This window comes from Helicoverpa zea, chromosome 8 (genome assembly GCF_022581195.2).
Source record: "Helicoverpa zea isolate HzStark_Cry1AcR chromosome 8, ilHelZeax1.1, whole genome shotgun sequence".
NCBI lineage: Eukaryota > Metazoa > Arthropoda > Insecta > Lepidoptera > Noctuidae > Helicoverpa > Helicoverpa zea.
Window position 1 is genome coordinate 6,968,415 of NC_061459.1, and position 14,694 is coordinate 6,983,108.

Genomic DNA, 14,694 nt, shown 5'->3' on the forward strand with positions numbered 1-14,694 from the left:
GTTAGCCGTCAAAAACAAATATCTGTTTGGAAGCAGTTCAAAAAGTAACCAATGTACATAAAATAACGGGAGAATCAAAGGCTCTTAGCATACCACCCAGCTTATCCATGAATGGATGACCGTTTAAGATCTTTGTGCCTAGAAGAAGTACGGTAAGCTCTTGATCCTGTTAAAACTGACAATGAGAATTATAAAGCGAATTGAAGGATAACAAAAAAGTACGTTCTTCTAGGACTTCAGCACCATTTGGGTTATAAAATATGACAGGAAGAACAAGCTAATGAGAGTAGGGGAATAAAGAGTGCACCCTACGATGGACTACTATTACAATAGCTTACCGATGTTTATATGGAATCATAGAAAGAATGGACAGAAGTTAAATGCACGACTTCTAGCATCCTATCTCTCATATCTAGTATCTACGTCCCTTCTGGGGTCCGATTGACAAAGGTAAAAACTAAAGAGCAAAATCGGCCCGTTCATAGTCGTAGGTATGTGTGTGAATTTTCCCTAAAAAAGCAGTCCTGAGTACTGTGCACGTTTCAGAAGTCACCCTGTCGTTGTTTGCAGAAGGTCGATGCCCTATTTAACATGATTTAGAGCACTCTTCTTCAATCCATGAAAATTAATCCTCAGCCTTGATCCGTTTTACCAGCTTTATGCTATGGCAATGGCACGGTAGTAAAATTTTGAAGTTTATGAAGTGTTTTATTAGTGTAGCAGAAAAGCTATAATTTTTGTATAGACCATGAACTAAAATGTTTTGTCAATGGATAGTCAATAAAACATGGTTTGTTCAAAACATGGGAATCTATCAAAACTCCTTAAATTCTGGCATCAATATTTTATTTTACTAAGAATCTCTTACCTGTTCATCATAATTGTATAGAAACGTTGATGTTTCTTAGCGGTAGGTACCTACAAGGATGTGTAGGGTAAATTGTTCAATCAATAGAAATATTTGTATTCAAATAAAATTTAAACGTTAGTTTTGTATTTTATTATAAAACCATATAATAAAATGGAAATAAATAATGTATCTTAAATACTAGGCACTTATGTACAAAATCATTTTGGCGCTACATGGAGTGTATATCATGAACCCAAGGTATGCAAAGTTTGCAAGGTACTACATTGCTACATTACAGCAGATTATATTCCACATCACGCTTGACTAGATTCATAAGGCTAACAGTCTCACATAAGCGTCCATACTTCTCAGTTTTGTACAAAAATATCTTATAAATAATATCACTGGATGGACGAGGTGCTCACTTGCCGAGCAAGATCTTGCGGCCAGCGCCCAAGTTCTGGCCGGCCTGGGTGGCGCCCTTGTTGGAGCCAGCCTGGAGACCGATCACGGTCTTACCGGCGTTCAGGACCTCTTCGGAGAAGTCGCGCTTGCACTCCTCAGAGGGCTTGGGTCCCAGGTAGGGGCCGCTCCATTCAGCGTGCCTGTAGGTCTGCAAACAAAGGAAATGATGCATCAACAACGTGTTAGACTACCATTTTATCTTCCTAAGTGTTGAGTTATGGAAGAATTAGCAACACTTGAGTAAAGAACTTGTAAACGTGTAAGATTCGAGTATTGCCCACTCGGCCTCAAATACACCGAGCGACCTTGGATATTTATGAAAACTGAGGTAATGTTGCAAGATGCTCGTAAAATTTGGTTGAACTTGGCACAGCGCCAACTCCTTAAATTCTAAACGTATCTTAAACCAAACAATCTGTGAACACATTATTTAATTCAATGGTTGGTGAATTTAAAATTTTCTTACGTCGATCTCACTTGTTTATAGATTGCATGTGTGAGATGCCTTATAAAAGTGTTTATTATAATGATTTTAAATTGGGTGCGATAAACATCTGCATGTTTACAAGATTATAAAATCTATTGCGTAATACTCGTTAATCTCGGAATACTTATATGAGGGGCCTGCGATATTGCTTTGGGAAGTGCAGTGATGGCATTTGGAATGTTACGGGCTGTTAAGTGTTGGATGCTCACCTCACGGCCGAGAGCGAACAGTGTGTTGGTGACCTGGGCGATGTCCTTCTTCTCCCATAGGTCGACGGTCTGGAACACGTCGATGTCGGGGACACCGTACGCCTTAATGGCCGCCTGGAAGCTAAAAGGGAAAAAAACATTAGCAATTTGTCTCGCATTTTTTACTACTTGCATTAAAATTCGGTGTTTCTTTTGCTCGAAATAGTGCGTACTTCTAACTTTTTATATATATTTCTTTTCTAGCCCTCGCCTCGGATTAAAAACTTTTGTTTTTATCGAGATAGCTTTGATTTGATTGCGTTATATTGTAATTTATCATCACTTTTCTACTTACTTGGTAATGTTCTCCATCATCTTGAATTGTCCGCCGGAGGTGTTGATCTTGGCAATGGAGCCAGGCTTGATCTTGTTGATGAGCTGGCAGAGGACCGTGCCGTCCTTGATGACATCCTCGAAGAGTTCACCAGGGGGGAATTTGGCGCCAAGGATGGCTTCGATCCACTCCTGGGCTTCCTTCTCCTGCTCGGGGCTACGCTTGGAAGCCAACTATAGAGAACAAAAGATTCATTAGAAACGAAAAATATTGTGAGAAATCTGAGTGTGTTAGGTTTTTTTTGCTATGTCCTGTGTTTGTTCATAATCATTCTATCGGTGTCAAAATAGTCAAGTAGTAAAAAATATCAACAATGTAATTAAAATCACAAGTTTCTAAGAAATAAAATAGAATAAAGTGTTTCAGAACAATATAACGAATGTCACCATATTTGTTAAAAATACTTTTATTTATTTTAAATGTAACTATTATAAAAACAATATTGGAGAATAAGACTTTTAAAACTATATTGAAAAAATTTTTAAATATATTTTAGGGGGATAAAAATTGTGTGAAATGAAAATGTATTATGATTTTTTTTTTCTAACCTTAGCGCGGACTTGACGTTCCAGAGACATGTTGTGTGTTGTGTGTGTGTGGCTGCGGAGATGAGGAGTTAGTGCGCTGTAGAAAGCACCGCTAGACTGAACTCCTGAAAGCTGAGTCCGAGTATTTATAGCGCCCACAAGATGCGCCCTTCTGGAAAACTCGTACGCAGCGCTCGCCACCCGATGACCAGCCGATACGAATAGTCATCTGACTCAACAACAGCCTTTGTCTTACTTTATTGAAAATTTCACATTTTTAATGAGAAAAATCATTTTTCCATCTAATTATGAACGGAATTCCAGTTTGTATAAGTACTCAGTCGAAAAAAATTAGTTAGAAATAACATATTTAAAAATGAAGCGCAAATTCTATCTCTTTATTCATTTTTTTGTTTAGTAGCTACATGAACAAATAGTGTGTGGAAAAGCTACGTAAACCTTAATTTAAAATAAGTCTACGCAATTTACGATTCTTAATCACACTCGATAAATTGTACCTATATTTTCAACGCTAGTTCGTTCCAGGGACATTAACCTCAGTTTTTATGAATTATTTTTATTTTACTTTATACTTAGATGACGATTTAAAATTTCCTTTTGATATTTGATGTTAACTGATGAGTGCTATTAATTTCCAAGCGTTGAAAAATTTGAATCTTGATGATAAAAAATCTATTCATTTGATAATAACTATCAGCGAGCAGTTATAAATGGCTCTTTTAAATTTTAATTTAACACATAAAGTAGGTACATAGCACACATTGGTGTCTATTTCAAAATTCAAAATTATATTTTGCCTTGCTTGCTTGCCTAAGATTTTTTCTTGTATTCGTGGTTGTTTTAATGAAACAAAAAAAATGTAAAAAAATACCAAGACAGGCAGTAATAGACATATTCATAGTTTTCTTTAAACCCGAAAAGACAATCATACTAAAACACGCTTACCTAAACAAAATCACATACAAAGCCTGTTTTATCATAGCAAAAAAAACTTTCCACAAATCCTTTCATAAAAGCTCAGCTCGAAAGCTTCATGGAAGTCCTTATAAGGCACTAATGCATATCGTGGGCGGGCGCTACGCCTGCGCGGGCGCCGCCCACTCGCGCGCACGCATCCAGATGAGAACCCGCTGAGTTATCATTGTCGCCGTAGCCCACGCGAAAAAAACTAAATTCTTTACGTGTGAAAATGATTTTTCTCTGAAAAAGTTTCGTCTGCGTGTACTGTAATTAGCGAAAACGTCATTGACGCTTTTTTCGGTGTCAACTAATCAGCCTTACATGTGAAATGATTCATTGCTGTGTTTTGTGGCACTCGTCATGCGCTTTATTAACTAGACGTAGATACTTCCAGCGTCTTTACTTTGAAAATGCATTTTATTTTCAGTGCTTCTGTGGTTCAGGTTTACCACGTAGTAAACCTGTAGAGTTACTAATGTCATAAGCACCTCATGTTATTTAAAAAATACATAACAGATATTCAAAAAATAAAGAAAATAGTCCTCAAGATATGACAGTTTTATATGCACTTACATTTGCATAAAACTTTCGTCAATTTATTATAGGGTTGATGATAAATGGATTTCATTGTATAGACACCTCTATCCTATATACCTAGTACTTACTTATTGTACATACATTTTTCAGATATATGATAAATATGTATGTAGCTATAGGATATTGAATATGTGACCATTATAATTATATATCCCTCACTTCTGGTACAACCAACTCTCTAAATTACGAAATAATATGAGATATTGCAAGTAATCCAACGAAATTCAAATCTATTTCTTTTCATCTATGAGTTTTCTCTTTATAAACTACCTAAGAGTTGTAGAACATCTGGTATATATCATTTAAATTCGTTCAATCATACCTTTTACAGTTTCTGATACTAAGAGTCAGTTATAAATAAACTTCTTCCATCGAAGACCAAAAACATTCTCGTATGAGCTCATTCTACACGTAGGACTCACGCGCTTCACGTATCCACTTACCATTTTAATTTATTGAAACATCAAGCTATCAAATATAATATCGTAAAGAAACAGTTACGATTAGATGTCATCTCGACTCTAAATCACTAAAAGCACGTGGGTAGAGATAATACGTATCTACCTAAGTATATTCCATAGATACAGTTGCTACTATGCATTTTTTTTGCATCAGAAAATTATTTGGTTTCGTAAAAGATACGTTGCAGATTATTACTAAGATATTTCTTTACCTGTAACCTTTTGTATCATTCATCTCATATTCTCGTTTCGGGATTTGAACCCTAGAGATGACGCAATTTAGTACTATAACAGTTAACACCAGTGTCCACTTTTATCTCGAAACTTTGAACTGCATCTAAATACTCCAAACTGTATGATAATCGACAATTTATTACTAACCACTTACTATCTACCACGTGTGTAGATTCTTCACTTTAGAGTAGGTAATTAATGTGACACCTATTTTATTTATGCGATGTCAGTTTATGAATTAACAACATCGCCTGTGTCGTAATAAAATCTGATTACATTAAGATACAATTTTGCAAGCCTTTTTTATGATCGATACTTACCCGTGTGTGTTTCGTTCACAGTATTTGAAAACTACGAGTACGATTATTTCTACAACTTTCCCGCATACTTCAGACTAAATAGTCTGCCGACAGTTGAACTTGATGGCTGTAATTTTTTTAAAGAAAATCTTGTCTACAAGCAAAGTTTTCAGTCGGTCTTTTACCGGCTAAATACCTATAGTTCGGCCATTCAGAGAATGCGTTCCTGACACGTCGCGATTGAACTGACGACGTAATAACATTCATTGATTATTGATATAATAATGTTGTTTTAATGCTCCTCAATTGTTAAAACGGTAAACAACCAGCAAAAATATTTTTATCGTAACTGCAACGCCATTGCAAAGTTACGTCGTCAGTTCAATCGCGACGTGTCAGGAACGCATTCTCTGAATGGCCGAACTATAATGTCTGTTATGTACGCAGGTACTACCATTCATCTTCATACTGATTTATGAGCAACAAACTATCGACCGACTAAAAGTTTGCAGTGTGAATGTTTTATTTTAAAGACAAGATACGGTATTTACATTTCGTAAGTCCCGTAACGGAAGCACCTAGGTACCTACATACTTGAACTATCACACCTACTTAACATTTCCTTATTGAAGTGGGCAAACGTTCAAAGCACTTCACTAACTTAGAGTAAATTGTAGGAATGATAAGTCACACCACTAAGATTTGCCTTTGGATCTACTAACTTGTTCTCTTGTATACCTACCTACCTGCGTACGTTACTATCCCTACATACGTAGAGAGAGCCTATCGCGATAATTATTTGCGATGTACATGTTGTGCTTTTGTAGTCATCGCCCATTGTAAACAGTTTTACAGGCATCAGTGGAAACTGTGCTTTTCAAAAAGATTCCAAAGGTTCGCATTAAACATTTTATAGAGGTAATAGAGTTGTGTACGTATAGTATATGTTGTGTTTATACTAATTCCTTGTATGACGCATTGTAACATAATCAAGTTTATCTCGTTCATCGTCAGGTCAATCTCGTTTGGTGCTGTAGCTGAAATCTGGTATTACTATTCATCATCATGTTGCTACACTTACCTATGTCTGGATAGCTGATTTTGTAGAGTAGATACTTCGGTAGTAATTATATAGCTGTTTTATACCATCCAATAATATTTTGATTGCTGAGAAACATTACGCTACATGGATACTCTTCTTACAGATCAACCATGATTCCTAAATGTCCTAAATTCTTAAAATATAAAACACATTAAACTATTTATTAAATCAATTTTCCTCAGGTTTTTGTAAAATGTTTGAGTATCCATTGAGCTAATGTAGAAGTCATTTAGAATTAGCTGTCACAACATTCCAACCTATAAAACAGTACTTATCAACTACGGAGTTAATCTAACAAACGAGTTTATTTCAGTTTTACATTCTGCTCGCGGAATCCTAAACAACATGTACGACCACGTGAACATTGTACGCAAATAGAACATTAAACTATAAATACCGACATAAATCATTTCGTAATTACTCAAAATCTACGCAGACATCCGAAGCGGCTTTTTTTCGTGTTTACGTATTCACAGAATAATATTTTACCTAGAACTGTCTACAGACACGAAAACAATGTCATCTTCATTTTAGTGGTGAGAGTGCGTCGGCCCTTCGCGGCGAACAAGGTCGTGATGGCCTATAATCGGACTCAAGGCGCACATCACTCGTGGTTATGACACGCCAGATAAATATTTGTCCTTTTTATGTATTCTAGATCAGTGTTCTTAATTCTCGAGTTTAGAAGGTCAGCCTGAGCGCCATCGACCTCTCGTGTTTTGGAAACCAAGGGCGCTTTGTTTCTAACTGAGCTTTTTACAAATAAATAAAATTGGCAAGATAGCATAGTATTTTTTCACTAGATATTACATTATTTTTACTTGACTTGATTCAAAGTCTTTGTTCTTTCAAGTATTCTTCTTAGCTTAGAGAGTTTGTGTGCATGTAGAATTGCAGCATACTGAAACGAAACTGAAAACGGAAATGATCATCATTCGAAATATGTCGGTGCTGAAATCGCTTGCATTAAATACTTACAACATCTCGTGTCGTGCCCTAATTTTAAATATAGAATCTGTATGCATTTGTGCATTGTTATAATAATATTTGCAAGTTTGCAAAGGAACTTCATTTTCGCTTTCAAAATGTCTTTAGAATATTTAGGTACATACTTAGATTTTTTACTTCAGCACAGCCAAACATTAATTTTAGATCACTTGCTTCATATATTATTAGCCAAAAGGTCACAGTGAACATAAACAAAACAGACGATTTATTGTTTGCTTTATTAAAACACCCTCCACAAACTCATCAATAATTACATACACTCGGGTACACCACTATTATTGACTAGTATTTACAAATCGTTTATTTATTACATATTTACATCGCTTGTCGCCAACTCCGGTATGTTGGCTATGTTATCAAACTATTAATCTATGCACTTAATCAATAAATAATAATTTCTTTAACATAATCCTAATGTTCCGGTGACTAGAAGTACATTGACACAAAACCGTTACAGTTTGCGGAATTATTTTAAGATTCATTTGGATAAATACACTTTATATTCCATTTAGGCATCGACGAATAAAATACATCATACTTTTATAGGACAACATTTAAAATTAATTTATATTATCCGTTCACTTCAATTCTTCATTGAATAAGTATACCTTTATTAAACGTATACAATGGGAATGTTATTTACAGTCGTATCACACAAAACTTCATTATCGTAAACTATCTAAAACTAAACACCCGTGTACATAATAACAGGCAACTTGTACGTTCAACTGCTTTGTTACAATAAATATATCTAAAAATTATTTAGACAGTTCATTATTGCGACAATAATACTATAATGGACACGAATTGGCACTTGGAATGTTTACGCGCAATCGAAATTAATATCGTATCTCGTCGATAAGGTTATCACTTTAGAAAGTTTTCACTTGGCACAATGTAACGTGGAATGTTATGGGAATGCAAGAGGTACGGAGGAGAGCAGGTGTGTCGCGGTGCAGGAGTGACAGCGGCGCGCTCCCCGCGGGCTCGTCGCGGCACGGACGGTGGCTCAAGGCGACGCTGTTACGCCCATTAGAAAAGATGGTTGTTCGTTTTGGCGAGCGTGCCCAGGTGGTCGGACAGCAGATAGTTGGGGGGCGCCACGCCGAGGAGTGGGAACCCGGAGGGCTGGCGCAGCAGGCCGCAGCCGCCGGTCCACTTGCCGCCTCCGCTGCCGCTCACCGGCGGCAGGCCCACGTCACCTCCCACGCCGTTCAGCTCCTCGCATAATTTGTTCGCTGCACAACACATAAACAATATCAGTATACTATTCCAAGGTCCCCCAGACTATAATAAATATACAATATTTTCAGGCCCATTAAACATTATGTCTTAGGGAGATTACGATAAGTACCTACATCCCACACAAGTATGTTCATGGAGATATTCTCACAACTAAGTCCAAACAAGCAAAACTTGTGCACACAAATCTGCTCGAATATGAAATCAGACTGCAGCTCGACGGGCGAATATGAAATAATCGTGGTAACACAATTAAGCGCTAATCACCTAATCCTTGCTGCGCGGCTCCGTTGTTTATTCAAGCCTGAGTGACAATCGCGCGCACAATTAGCGCAAATGAGCCGAAGTGAAAATCTGGCGCGGTGGCGGCGTGGCGGCCGTAATGTGATTAATACGACCACAAGTCCGCCATTAGCCGGTGAACCACCGGGCCTAGTTCAGCATATGTATATAAATGATAGCCTTTATTTATTTTCTAAAACGTCAAAAGACTTCTAGATATTTTTATTCCAGTTTTCAATTCTTTGAAATTCGACTTTTACCGAAGTCTAGAATTAATTAAATCTGGCAATAACAGAAAAATATGTATTTGGAATTTAACAAATTCAAAAATAAACCCTCAAAATAATTTTGTACAACTGACATACCTACCTACCCAAACATAGCAACCTACGCTACAACAAAGGAGCCAGGACGATGTTAGAGGCTACATTGATGGTAGGGTCATGAGAATAGCATACACTGATCAAGCGGCATTTTTTTATGCAACCATGGTGGATGAGAAATAAATCAATGCGTAACATCTTAAGTTTTAAGAAGTAACTTGACACTAGGACATGCAATTTCGGTAAAACAAAAATTACCGGTAAAAATTCGGTAATAAAAATATTTTTACCGGTAAACCGGTAAAACGGTAATTTTTGTAATTTTTTAAAAATGTGATATTATAACAATAAGATTGGGTAGTCTTAAAGCAAAAACTAAATAAATATGCAAAGTATAAGGTGGTAAACGTTTTTTGTGTCGTGGGCCGTAACAAAAAACATGTCAGTACCATCCGTACGCGATGTCGCCGACAAAATGCAAGAAAAACGGCTGCGATGGTACGGACATGTAAAAAGGAGTGACACCTGAGGACATCGGCAGTGTGAATGTGATACTCAATCTCAATATACCCGGTCAAAGGCGCAAAGGCAGGCTGAAACCGTGGTGGTTGAATGTCGTAATGAATGACATGAAAATCTGCGAACTCGAAGAGGAAGATGTCTATTCAGGAGGATAGAGCGAAGTGGAAGAAGGAAGATACGGAAAGCCGACCCCGTCACAAGACGGGATAAACGCTAAGAATTACCGTAAAAAATATATTTTTCATTGAAGGGAAAGCCCTTTTTTATGGTAAATCATCAAATGACAGACTCTTTCTGTCTAAAACCCATGTTTTTAGTAGGTGTTTTATGGACCAGGGTAGAGGTAACTCTTTCGAACAATCCCGCGGCCCCGGCAGGCCTTGGCCCTGCTGGGCCCCACTGGGTTTGCTGACATCTCCCTGAGGAGCCTGTGGAACAACGCGCGCTGCTGACACGGGTCTGTTGTCTATGCACACGGTGGAACGATGAGCCACCCGAACTCACCGCCCACAGACCGACGCCTACGGTGGCCGGGAGTCGTCTCTCGACCCTTGGCGCCCGTGGTGTCTTCCTGGTCCACTACAGCGGCTGGGATGAGAGGTGCTACTCGCAGTCGCTCCGCCGTCTCCTTCTCGAGCATGACTGCTTCGCAGAAGGGGCGACGGCTTCCCATTCCCTCTAGCTCCGGACCATAGCTTGAACCAGGGAAGGACGCGAAAGGTCGCCGCTGCCTATTGCCTCGACGACAACACCGCGGTACCTTTCCCAGGCAGTGCACACCTGGACTGTGTGCTCCACCGTGTCCTCAGAGCTGTCCGCATGGTGGTGAAGTAAAAGCCCTTGCTCAGTAAGGTCATAGAGTAGGTAAAATAAGCAATAAGCATGTGTACCTTGTATGAGCTGACAGCTATGAGGAAAAACAGAATAACCGAATGAATACAATTTGTTTAGATTTTATAAATTAAGATGAGAAAGAAGATTTGTATCTTACCTAGAGATAGTTAAGGACACACAAGTTTACTTTTCTAAAAAACAGCAACTTTAACACTCTTACAATACGTAATGTATGCAACATTACATTATATTCAGGCTACATAACAAAGATTTGACGTTAAATGAACAATTGCTATATTTTATCAGAAAAACGTAAAAACCGGTAAATTACCGGTTTCATATTATTTTTACCGGTAATTTAAAACTCGCAAAAATGGGCGATTTACCGGTTAAAACGAAACCGGTTAACCGGTATTGCATGCCCTACTTGACACCCCTTTTACCGTTTGGGAAAAATAATTCGAATTTTTCAGTCTGGAAATATTTCATTATTTATTGTTAGGTATCTGCATATATCAAATAATAAGGAGTTCTTATCTATTTTACTCTTTCAAATCATTTTGGGACGTAACAAAAGTGTGTTAGTGTTGTGTTTGTTTTGTGCCAATTGTTGATTTATGCTAGTGATGAAATTGTGTATTTGTAAATATCATTCTCGATATTACATTAGTTCCTATTTCTGGCAGAAACGGAACAGACTTGTTTATCTAAACCAGTACCAAGTTCACGGAAAATACGTCTTGTATTGAGACTAGTCTGCTTCAGCAAGAGGAGATAAGTACCAAGAAAACAGACAACAACTTAAACTAAATAAATAACATAAATCGAAGTGGTAATCATTTTTATGTACAAGCCAGCAAAGACTAAACTGAAAGTTTTAATCCAGGCGACTATTATAAATATTATTTACTAGCTGATTCCGCATATTTCGTATCGTTTAAACCTGGACCTCTAAAAATATTTTAAAACCAAAATAATCTAAATCGGCCCATCCAATATCGAGTTTTAGTGAAACTAATCAACAGCAATTCATTTTTGTTATATTTTATTTTGGATATTTTTGTATAGAAAATCTACTTCTTTAATAAGACGGAATCTTGAACACATTAAATTACAAAAAGCTTTTTCATTAACAACGTCGTAGTTCATGAAAACTTTTGTGTAGGAGAGAAGTATCACGAATTCCTAAGGCATGCAGCATTGTATTAATATACCATACAATACAATCATACTTCTATATTTAGGATCCACAAATTCGAAGTGCTGTATATATTTTGTCGAAAGCAGCCTTGTTGTATTCGCCCACGTAAACATGTGAGCTGAAATAGTGCGTCCGGCTCTCTGATTGGTCGGCCGCCATGACTCACTCGGCTATAATTTCAGCGATCAATGTAACATTGATAAGATATGTAGCCTAAAAATATTTCGTGACATCACTATTGGAACGAAAATATCCGATTGGAACGCAGAAAAATAAGAAACTTTTATATAGCTCTCTGTCTCTATTATTGTGTATGTTTCTCTCCCTCTGTCTGGCTACGTTTTACTTCGTAAAGTTCTGTAATTACTAAATACATTTTCTCTACAATGTTGCCTACACTCAACTGGAACTAATTAATCTTTTCAAAGTAAAACAAAGTACAGACGTCTGAAATATTTTTTATCGTTTCCCGTGAAATTACTTCACCGCTTAAATCTCAAGAATAGTATCATTAATTTCAGACCCGCCATCAATTAGTCTCCAAGTTGACACTTCTCTACGCCACGAAAATAATTTTAATTACTGTATTAGCAAAAAAATACTATTTCTCAATTTCCATCGCATACAGTTGCCAACAAAATGAAACAAAATTCTAAATATTGACTCAAAACATGACACTGGGAGAAATATTTGCGTAATTGTTAATTTAAAACCAACATATTACTCTGTACATTATGTAGATACTAAACGTCAGGCGAAAATATTAAATCATAGCAAAATATTTAATTTATCTAGTGTCAGTTTCAATTTAGTAAAATAATAAAATTATGAATCATCTTCAACCCAAGTCATTATTTTGCTAGTGGTTTTTATAAAGAAAACTCAACTACTTGTAATCTTCATTATCAGGATCGTGACGTAGTACATTTCTAGATTCTAGAGGTAGTGTTGATTTGATGAAAGGGAATGCTAAAGCCCAAACTAGACAAACGATTAACTAACAAGGTAATCTCGACGTTGAGCAACGTTAAGAAAATACGTCGTTAAAGTATTTCCGTCGCCATACCCCTACACAAATAGTTGATCAAATGTGACTTAATGTTGTAACCCGCTAAATCGGGCGATGACGTCTACAACTCCGGGAATAAGGTAAACACTGCGTTCGCATCACTACCACTGGTATGCGAATTAAAAACTAGATGTTTTTTTACAAAAAACACGGCCTATACTTCAAAATTAGAAGAAACTGCAATATACATGAAGTGCAAAGCCTTCAGAATAAGTGCTACGAGAAAGTTATGTGCTACGCGCTACGCAAAAACAAGGTACTACAAAAACCTTGATCATTTAAAGTTAAACTTATAAAGTACGTACATAGACATATAGTGCAAATACATAGCATAATGTATAGGTATGTAATATTCTTCAGCCTATTGCCCATTTCCCATTAACTGTAAAGTACCTATAAAAAATCCCAAATATACCTACTTTTCTAGGGTTCCCGAACACGGTACTAATTCCTAATTCTTGTCATCTCAAAACCAACCTAGTATGAAGAATATTGGCAAACAAACTGTATTGTTGTTGTTTGTCAAAATTATTGTTTTGCCAATATTCTTACGATTTTCTGTGACTATTCATTTTTCATGACCAAATGTAGGTACCTATTGACATGACGGATGTCCAAAGCTGTCATCATTTACTTTGGCAAAGAGATTTCACGTTCCTCTTAATTAATCAACCTAACATTTTATGCTTCACTTACGATATCTACCTGCCGAGGTGATAGGCTTGAGGTCTGGCGGGGAGAGATGAGGCAGCGCGTGGTGCGCGGGCTGCGGCGCCGGCGCAGATGGTGGGTGAGGCGAGGCAGCCGGTGACGTCGGCTTGTCTCGCTTGCCTTCCGCCTTCACGGGTGCCTCGCCTGCCTTCTGCTGAGCAAGGCGCTCCTGCTTGCGGAATTTCGCACGCCGGTTTTGGAACCACACCTGGAAATGGAAAGAAATCTCTTAGGTTCTGATTGGAATTTTGAATTACACAAACTGCCTTCGTGTGTCTAGCCGTAGATCAACTTTGAAATTCCTACAGTTTACACAAGAGAATATTCTGTACTAAACACTCATTATGGTAAACGCACTGCCCTTCAATTACAGTATATAGTTTTTATTATAAAGTACCTAAGGACATTAATTCTGTTAAACCAAAGCCGCACGTAATAAGTCTCTCAAATAAACGAATGAAGATATAGCTGCTTTTACCCACGGTAACAGGTATATTTAAATCCGAATACCAATGAAGCGGAAAGCATCGTAAACAAAAGCGAGTACGTACAATAAAAAATATAATGAAAACGCCAGAAACGGACGTGGACCCGAATGAGCAAACAAAGTTAGCGCTCGACCGGACTAATGGGAACGCATCCCATGCATCGAGCGCCAAATTTTAATGCAAACCGTTTTATATTCGTTCGGATGCGCGCAAATCCGAATTGATCATAATTCGATTTGGTGCGAAAGATAATTGCAACTGCCACTGGCTCTGATTGAGCACAGAGTAAAAAATGCTCGGTCGACATACGCGGCCGCGCTCCGCCTCCCTACTCTGTGACCTGCACAATCACACGCACCATTGTTTGAACATCGCAGTTCGCTGATGATGTTTGCTCGCCTTTATACATATTTCTTCATTTCACTGCCA

At 37.5% G+C, this 14,694-nt stretch overlaps 2 protein-coding genes across 3 annotated transcripts in view; both read right to left on the reverse strand.

The window, feature by feature from the left end:
* Positions 1–985: 985 nt before the first annotated feature.
* On the reverse strand, positions 986–3,092 carry LOC124632587 (muscle-specific protein 20). The gene is made up of 4 exons (XM_047167479.1): positions 2,933–3,092; positions 2,346–2,557; positions 2,012–2,132; positions 986–1,463 (listed from the first exon to the last, which is right to left on the reverse strand). Exons 1-4 carry the CDS (start codon positions 2,960–2,962, stop codon positions 1,272–1,274), a joined length of 555 nt encoding a protein of 184 aa, XP_047023435.1. The 5' UTR covers positions 2,963–3,092; the 3' UTR covers positions 986–1,271.
* Positions 3,093–7,792: 4,700 nt separating this feature from the next.
* LOC124632446 (paired mesoderm homeobox protein 2A-like) overlaps positions 7,793–14,694 on the reverse strand; it is a 30,386-nt gene continuing 23,484 nt past the window's right edge. Inside the window, exons 1-2 of one of the 2 annotated variants that reach the window (XR_006984626.1) lie at positions 13,763–14,280; positions 7,793–8,831 (exon numbers count right to left, since the gene is read on the reverse strand). Coding sequence is in view for 1 of the 2 variants with exons in the window: in XM_047167295.1 (XP_047023251.1) it covers positions 8,626–8,831; positions 13,772–13,985 (420 nt within the window). In the remaining variant the exon portion in view is untranslated. Of the gene's footprint in view, positions 8,832–13,762; positions 14,281–14,694 lie in introns of those variants that run through there. The other variant, XM_047167295.1, reaches the window with a different exon arrangement.